At 48.6% G+C, this 8370-nt stretch overlaps 3 protein-coding genes across 3 annotated transcripts in view; all 3 read right to left on the bottom strand.

The window, feature by feature from the left end:
• The window catches only part of SMYD5 (SMYD family member 5), a 7797-nt gene extending 7134 nt beyond the window's left edge, over positions 1–663 (bottom strand). The window contains exon 1 of the mRNA XM_009879857.1: positions 514–663. Within this exon, the coding sequence (XP_009878159.1) occupies positions 514–663 (150 nt within the window). The remainder of the gene's footprint in view (positions 1–513) is intronic.
• Positions 664–3392: 2729 nt separating this feature from the next.
• On the bottom strand, positions 3393–6174 carry NOTO (notochord homeobox). The gene is made up of 3 exons (XM_009879856.1): positions 6138–6174; positions 5095–5303; positions 3393–3551 (listed from the first exon to the last, which is right to left on the bottom strand). The coding sequence occupies exons 1-3, from the start codon at positions 6172–6174 to the stop codon at positions 3393–3395; spliced, it is 405 nt and encodes a 134-aa protein (XP_009878158.1).
• Positions 6175–6255: 81 nt separating this feature from the next.
• LOC104281807 (homeobox protein not2-like) overlaps positions 6256–8370 on the bottom strand; it is a 15298-nt gene continuing 13183 nt past the window's right edge. The window contains 1 exon segment of the mRNA XM_009879855.1: positions 6256–6286. Within this exon segment, the coding sequence (XP_009878157.1) occupies positions 6256–6286 (31 nt within the window).

Here is an 8370-nt window from a genome sequence, read left to right as displayed (position 1 = left end):
TGGCTGCCGGCTACCCCCTCCAGCGGGGTCCGCGCCCGCCACCACCACCCACCCGCTCAGCCCCCGGGCGGGTGGGGGCGCGCCGCCATCTTAGCCCTCCCCTCAGCCCACCGCCACCTTCCCAAAACACCGCCAGAACGCCCCGAAACGGGGCTGGCGTGGTTCCACAGCCACCTCAAAATTAGATAGGAGTCTTGCTGCCTCTCCCCTATTAATTATTACTATTTTATAACCGTACAGACGGGGGAGGAATAGCTTTCAGGTCCCTGTCAGGCGGGACCGCAAGGTACACCCCTCACCGCCCCCAGGGCGAGAAGGCATTGCTGGCTGCCCCTGTACACACAAAACTGGCCCGACTTTCCTTCCCCCCCAAAAAACTTCAAAACACACTAAGGTGCCCTCTGAGTCCTCGCTACCTCCTGCCAGGCTGTCTGCAAATGCCTGAAATCCACGAAAACGCGGGTTTGGTTGTATTTGCTAAATCACACCTGCCCTAGCAGCGCCCGTTCAGACTCGGCTCAGCTCTTCGTCAATCAGGCGGCTGACACGAGTTTGGGAATACGGGACGATTTCATATTCGGGGACGTTTTGGGGTGTTTTGGAGTCACTAGATGTCACTGTCGGCTCGTGGCAGGGACACGCTGCTGCGTGGTAACCCCGCATCCATGCCGCCTCCGTGCCCAGGCCAGCAGCCCGTGCGGCAGCATGGCCGCAGAGCAGGACACCTGCCCAGCCACCCCACCGGCGGCAAGGGATGGACAGACTGCCAGGGGGACGCCTTCCCCATCTGTTTTTTGGGGTCTGGGCCCGGTGAACCCAGCAGCGGGCTGTGCAGGGCACTGCTCTGCCACACAATGCCCGTCCCAGGGGCCTGTGAGGACCTAGACGCAGGTGGAGCAGTGCTGCCTTATAACTCCTATTTCAATTACGTCTTCATACTAATAGTAAGGAAGACTATCCATTATTGTAATAACAACATTATGTGTCCTGTCTGTCTGAGGTTTCAGTGCTCAGCGGTGGGGTGTTTCACATGTAGAGCATCCACTTGAGTCACGGCCCAGCCACAAGTGTCCTTCGTGCCTCTGAACGAGCCCTGGTGCTCACAGCATTAATTGCACATATTTGCGAAGCCGGGCTGAGATTGCTTTTGCTTTCTGCATTTGCAGAGGACAAGTGGGAACCTTCTCTTGGACTTCAGCTTGCTCAAGCATCAGCCCGGAGGAGCAGGGGCTGCACAGAAGGTTTGGCCACATCCACCTGCAGGCGGAGGTCCTCGTTCTCCAGGAGGAACAGCCTGACCCTGAGCACCCCCACATGCCACACGTTATAGTTTCTTACTATAAATGTAGTTCTATCTCTGCAGGAACTGGCCTGAAGATAATAACTCGTGTTATCTACTTTCACCCATGATATAGCGTCATCAATCAATTTCAAAAAACCCATCTTTTTTTTAGCATTTATTTTGTCCAAAACAGTTTATTAAGAAAAAAAAAAAAAACCTCAAACTTCTGGGAAGGATGAAAATATGTTGGGGTTTGGTGTTGGGTTTTTTTGTTAATAATTTCAGTTGAAAATTAAAGAGAGTAGTTGGAAATGTGTTTCCTTTCTGACACTTACAGGTTTTCAGTTGATCTGTTTAAAAGCTGTTCTTGCTCCGTTCCAAATGTTCAAGCTTGAGATGAGTGCACAGGTTTACCAGCAAACACACAGGGCGAGGGGAGGGAGGGAGGGGAGGGAATGGCTTTCATATTTGTATTCGCATGTCAGGAATGAAGCATGCAGGAAGAAATCACCCTTTCAAGAAGAAATCACCCTTTCACGACTTCTGTTCTTAGAAAGCAGCAATTACTTTTTGACAGCACAGTTCTTACTAGGAGGAGGAAAAGGTGCATTTCTTGTCTCTTCTTTTTTTTTTTTTACTCCATTTTCTCAGAAACACGGCAAAAAAGATCAATGACCCATCCCTGGCAGCTGTGGGGCAAGATGCCATTGAGGCATTGCTGCCCTCTCAGAAACCAAGGAGCTGCCCAACCCTGCCTCCCTCCAGCCAGTCCCCATCTCTCTTTTTAAAATACACTAGATCTTTATTAAGAAACAAAGAAAATAAATAAGTTACACTTATTAAGGGGGGGAGGGAAGTTATTTCTATAAATAACAATATAAGAGTAAAGTGATATACAGTGTTCTGCGTCAGAAAGAGACAGAATAAATTATCCTGAGCTGATGGGACGTGGTGCCTGGTGCCCTGCGCAGACCTAGGAAGGCAAGGTGATAGCCTGAGCGCTGACAGCCTGGTTTAAGAGCACTTAGCTGCTAATACACAGGCAGAGAGGGTCGAGTACTTAAGCCTTGACCCCCCAAAGCCCTCCCACCCACCAGAAATGCAACTGCTAACAGCAATGGGTGGTTACAGAATGTGCGCGACGAACACTCCAGGTGCCGTTTCCCGTGGCACCTGGATGTATAATGAGGAGAGAACACAGCAACTGCTGCCTGGGCCAGAATCTGCACATCTGGACGAGGGGCAGGGGGTCGTCTGAAGCACCAGAGGTGTTGGAAAGCTGCCTTTTTATAACAGCCCTGATCCCCACACCTCAGCCAGCCCGAGTGCCTCATTCCCTGCTGCAACAGCATACGCACACTTTGGCAAAGTAAGGCAATGCCAGAAGGCAGAGAGACCCACTGGGTTCTGCCCTCCAGGTTTGGGAAGCCAAAATAAAGGCACAAACACACCAAGGCACAGGACAAGAGGAGGTGCTTGTGTTCCAGGAGCAGGATCAGACCCTGTTCATCTTATTGCAAGAGTAATGATAGTCTGCGGCTGGGAGCAAAGGGCTTTCCAACTTTCCAATTTTCTTTTTTTTTTTTTTTTTCTGTTTTGGTTGTGATCTAAGCATCAAAAGTGGGAGTCAAGTTGACCAGGATAAACAAGCAGGGCAGATTCTCCTCCCAGCAAGGTCTCCCTCCTAGGAGCACACAGCCAAACACAACGTAAGTGACCCCGTGTTCACATGCCCGTATGCTCACAGCCATCAGAGATACCATCTGATTGTCACCCCAGCCTCTCTGCTGGAAACTGTGTGTTCTGGTGCTTGAAGAGCAAACAGGAGATCACATGCATTGCCACAGCTATGGTACCATCAAGGACAACTGGCCTGGTCATGAAGCCCCCAGAATTACAGCACATGGCTACCGAACAGCAGCCAAACAATATTTGGGGGGTTCCTCCCAGCCAGCTGCAGTTTGTCCTGTAGCTTCAACTGTCAGATTGAGAGCATAATGTCTCACTTGGACCAAAGAAGCAGAGATGTGCCTGCATCCCCAGTATCTCCATCTCCATCAAGCAGACACGGCTGAAAAAACAACAGTGGCAGCTGAATCTCATCAGCTGTTCAAAGCTCAACGTCCACAGTGTCCTCCTCGTGGTCCTTGATGTCCATTGAGTCCGCAGTAGGAGGCTGTATCACCCCAAACTGTGACAGCTTTGCCGCCTTCTGCTCCATGCTCTGTTTCCTCCATTTGATCCGCCGGTTCTGGAACCAGACTTTCACCTAGCAGGAAAATGGCACAACAGCTTAATCCAAGGCCTCCAGGAGCCACTTTCCAATGGTGGCAGTTGCCACACGCTTCCGAGGCAGATGTCCCCAAAAAGCAGAGTTCCTTAAAAAGGGGGATCATACCCCTTCTCTGCTTGGGGCACAGTGCATGCGAGTGAGAGGAGGTGACACTATGGTGGGCAGAGTGGTGCTGGGAGAAAGGAACAAGGGAGAGTGGGACGCAGCTGCACAGAGGAGTCTCTGGCCGGGGGAGTGAAGGAAGCACCTCTGCTCGCTCCCATGAGCCACTGAACCCATCCCTGAGGCCACGGCTGCCAGACAGTACCACGAGGCACCCATCCACTCCCTGCCCCTGCTGCCTATGCTGTTCACACCTGACCCCCCAGAACTACCCCTTGCTTTGCTCTCCCTTTTCCCCAGCTGAATTTAGATCCCACCACGGAAAATCACGTGGCTCCTCCTCTCCACAGTGAGTAAGCAGCTTGCAGGGCGAGAGGCAGAAACATACTGGGAAGGAGCAGAAAAAAATGTAGATCCAGTGTTATAAAAGGACACTTAAAGCATAAACTGTCTCCAGAGTATCAGAACAATGTAGATATGTTAATCCAAAACAGCTTGAACTCTAAAGAGAGCGGGTTTGTACTCTGTCCTGGTTTGAGCGACCCAGGACTGATTTCTCTTCTAACGCTTGAGAAAACTGCACTTTTAGAAGACTCTAGTGTCAGAATTTGTGAAAATATTTACTTCATAGTCAGCTATGGTACATGGGTTTCAAGATCTCAGTGTTTTCGAGCCGAGCCACATGCAGGGATGAGGAGGAGCGAGACCTGAGCACTTGACTCAAGCTGGCCAACAGGATTATTTCATACCATCAACATCACATTCACTATAAATTAGAAAGTTTGCTGAGGAGTTCTCTCTCTTCCTTGACAGCTGCGATCCTGAGAACTCCTTGCCCTGGTGCCAGGCTCCTGAGGCCTTCCCTTCCTCCCGAAGCTGTAGTGCTCACAGTGTCCGACATTTGCACTCCACTGCTGGGAGCACACAGGTTCCTACTGATAGAATTGGCTGAGTATAATCCTTGTATGTTTTATACTGGTATCAGGATCAATATTTATTCTTTAGTGTTATTTATATTCATTATTTAGTCTAATTCTATTAAATCTGTTTATATTTCAACCCTCAGGTTTCCTTGTTTTTTCCGATTTCCTTTCCCAGGTGAGGAGGGGTCATCGGGTGGGAGAATAATTGTCTAAACGACAATCAATTGTTGTGGGTTCCTCAAACCATAACATACTACTAAATGCTTTTTGTTCCACTTCAGGGATTAAGAAAAGGATGTTCTTATTCATAAACCATCTAAACCTATCTCGCATCCCTCCAGGCACGTGGCTTCAATGTCATCTTGCAGCAGGGAGTCCCATGGGTCATTTTGCATCCTGTGCTCCTCCCACTGTACTTCGCAGCAGGGGAATCACCACAAACCAAACCCAGATCCGGGATCTGTGCCGCAATCCCCAGCTCCCCCATTTCTTACCTGAGTCTCTGTGAGATGCAGAGTTGCAGCCAGGTCTACTCGCTCCGTGCCCACCATGTACTGCTGCTTGAGGAACTCTTGCTCCAGCCGCTCCAGCTGTTCTGGTTTGAAGACAGTGCGGACCCTCTTCATCTTGCAGGGCCCCCCGGACCTCCAAGGCACAGCAGGGCCCAACGAGTTGGCCCCTACACAGTGAGACAACTCCAGACCTGCAAGAAAGAAGCAGTGATTGGTGGCATCTGCATGTTTGAGGCCATTCCTCCAGCCTTGTTGGAAGTGCCAAACCCAGCTTGCTTCAGCTGTAGCTGAAATCCAAATGCTGCTGCTCTTTGTACTAAAGGGGGCTGGCAGAAAGTAGCACCAAAAGGAAAGGCAGGGATGTCCCTACTTAGATCATCTCAGCTAGGCTCCCTTTCCCACGAAAGATGGGACCAGATGATCTTTTGATGTCCCTTCCAACATACTCTATGATCTTATCCACAGATACAACCTAGGGCAGTCCTGGATGTGCAGCCAAACCCAAAGAAGTCAGCTCTCAATAGGTGAGCAGGGTTTGACCTCCATCTGTGTAGGATCTTTATAACAGAATAATAAAGTCCATCAAGAACTGCTGAACACAAAAATCCCATCTCCATCTCAAGAAGCCCCTAATCACAAATGTCTTAAGGTTGGGGGAGTTTATCCCATGCTGGCCCCTGCTTTTACCCTTCCCTTGGCACCTGTAGTCAGTCAGTGTCCAGGAGAAGATACTGAAGCTGGCAGACTGGCCTGATGAAGACAAGAGTCACCAGCCCTCGTGCAGGTCCTCATCCTGGAACTTAGTCCTTTGCCTCAGTAGGTTCAACTGATAAAGTTCCTCATGTGCAGAGGCATTAGCAGGACTAACAAGTGGATCTGGTCTCAGTCTCCTATCTAGTTGTGGCCTGATGATAACCATAATTACTTAACTAACATACAATACCACACCAGCACTGTCTCGGGACTAGCCGGCACCAGCCTAAGAGCCGTGCTGTTTCTAAAGCCCTCATCCTGCCAACACAGACTTTGATTCACATCCACCGCTATGTACATGATGTACATGATGAGTGTGATAGCTACCCCCAACCATCCCCCAGGAGCCACAGGGCTCATTCCAGCCAGCTCTGTCCTCCTGAAGGACCTTCACATGAGCCAGATCTCACTGCCAGGAGAACTGCGGGGTGGAGAGACCACAGTCAAGGGCTGAGGAAAGGGGGCAAAAAACCTCTGCATCCAAGATGCTGGTTCTGGAGTTACGACATGCACAGAAACATCAGTGTAAACTTTATGCATCTGAGTGTGAAGCACTGAAGGGACAGTCGAGCCCATCTTGGTCAATACCAAAAACTGCTGGACTGGGGATGCAGCTCCGGTTCTAAGCCCCAGAAAGACTCCAGGCAGCAGGACCTGCCTGCACAGGCGAGACCGCTGGGTGCCATGAGAACACCTCCAAGCATCAAAGTACAGTTGTAAAGGTACTGGGAGCCTGATAAGGTCAGCACTAAGATATGTCTGATAGCACCACAACTGCTGTCCTGCCAACACCCAGGCACACACTTAATTTTAAGAAAGGACCCACTAGTACAGCCACCAGGACTTATCTGGGTGGAAAGCGATGCATGCAGTATGCATTTGCAGGATCAGGCCATTAATGCTCCCCACCGTGGCTGTCGTGAAATCTCAGCCCCCAGGCAACGCCATGGGTCTGAGATCAGCTCTGCTTTGCCCAGAGGTTGAATTCAGCAGCCGGAAGAGGTCCCCCTCAGCCAGAGCCATCGCAAGGTATCACCAGCCTCGAGGGACCTTGGGACTGGTGTGAAATGCCATGGCAAGCGAAATTTCTTTAACTTTTATGGAAATACTGTACGTAACGACACCAATTTACACCTGCTACTTGTCTCTCCTTTAATGACTGATGTTGTCATATTCTCCAGGCACAAATGGGCACCTTGACCTACTTTGTTGCATTAATTGGGTGTAAGTAAGTTCTGCACGCATTTAAGCATTTGTGGGATGGAGACCTGACAGCTTAACAGCCGTAATTGCACTTAAAAACTATTTTCATCATTAAAATAATTTCACCTGTCACATTTTTTCTATTTTAATACTGGGATAATAGCAAGCGTAATTTCAAACACGAAATACTTGGTGGAAACAGCTTTGCAAATTGTTTAACTATATTTTCATACCTGTATGTTTGATATAATACATAGATTAACACACAGCTGTGCAGATGTTGTCTCGTAAAAGACATAATAGATTAAATAATTATGCCAAGTAGTTAAAAAAAAAAAAATCAAGAGCAGCAAATACTTTTGGTATCTGACTAGTATAGCTATCAGGATCAAATCAAGGGTTCTCTTTAAAAGTAAAATATGTGCTTGGTTGCAGGTTTTGCCTGAGCAACAATGAGATCAGACTCTGAATACTAAAAAGATACTTAATTTCAAGAAAAATATTCTGAATAGAGGCAATTCATTAAAACGAATGAGTTGTTTTGCTCACATTATGTTACAGTACCCCTCAGCGAAGATACAGAGAGACGGATGGATTAGCCAATATCATCCATCACCACTGTGTAAATTTTACCCATGGATCAATAACAAAAACCTTCCTCAGGTACTTTTGAGCTAAAAATGCCAACAGTTTTGAGGGCCAGGTGCTGCAAAACACTCAGCATTTACATTTCTGTGAGTGGTCCCAGGGAGAGCAAACTTACAGACAGACGAGGGCAGCTTTGGAAGAAGAGGGATGCTGACACAGTGGAGAAATTGCTTTCGGGGATGAGGCTTTGGGAAATGACAGCACGTTTTCGCAGGCGTGATGGAAACAGGGGCATTGCAGTGCCTTTCCAGTACATGGAAAGAGAAATAAATGCCAGTGTGTGCAAAGCAACCTTTAAAATGCAGGTGGGGGGGCACACGTGGACATGGGGGGCCTGTCCCTGACCTGAAACTTTCAACTGCAGTCAAGCCTGAAGGATGTAGATCGTGTCATTAGGGTATCACTTGACCCAGTCATTTAATGCTGGGGGTAAATGGCTAATATTAATTATCTATCGCTACAGAGGGGAAAAATAATTTTTAGGAAATTCTTTTCTCCCCCTCCTTCGTTTCCCACAGCCCCAACCCAACTCTTCCACCTCGGGGTTGGTCGAGAGGCTGCAGGAAATGAAACTACAGCAGATTGGCGGGGGGGAGGGGTGGAATAAAAAAAAAAAAAAACAAACACGCAATTTTTGGTGACCCAAACCCTCTT

The sequence above is a fragment of the Charadrius vociferus genome, unplaced genomic scaffold (genome assembly GCF_000708025.1).
Source record: "Charadrius vociferus isolate BGI_N301 unplaced genomic scaffold, ASM70802v2 scaffold502, whole genome shotgun sequence".
Lineage (NCBI taxonomy): Eukaryota > Metazoa > Chordata > Aves > Charadriiformes > Charadriidae > Charadrius > Charadrius vociferus.
This window is presented reverse-complemented; position numbering and strand designations above follow the sequence as displayed.

Coding starts and splice junctions, on each gene's coding strand:
- NOTO (XM_009879856.1), bottom strand. CDS start 6,174: ATGTACATCATGTACATAGCGGTGGATGTGAATCAAA. Junction 5,304..6,137: donor AGCGGTGGATGTGAATCAAA/GTCTGTGTTGGC, acceptor TCTTTCTTGCAG/GTCTGGAGTTGTCTCACTGT. Junction 3,552..5,094: donor TGCATCTCACAGAGACTCAG/GTAAGAAATGGG, acceptor TTTTCCTGCTAG/GTGAAAGTCTGGTTCCAGAA.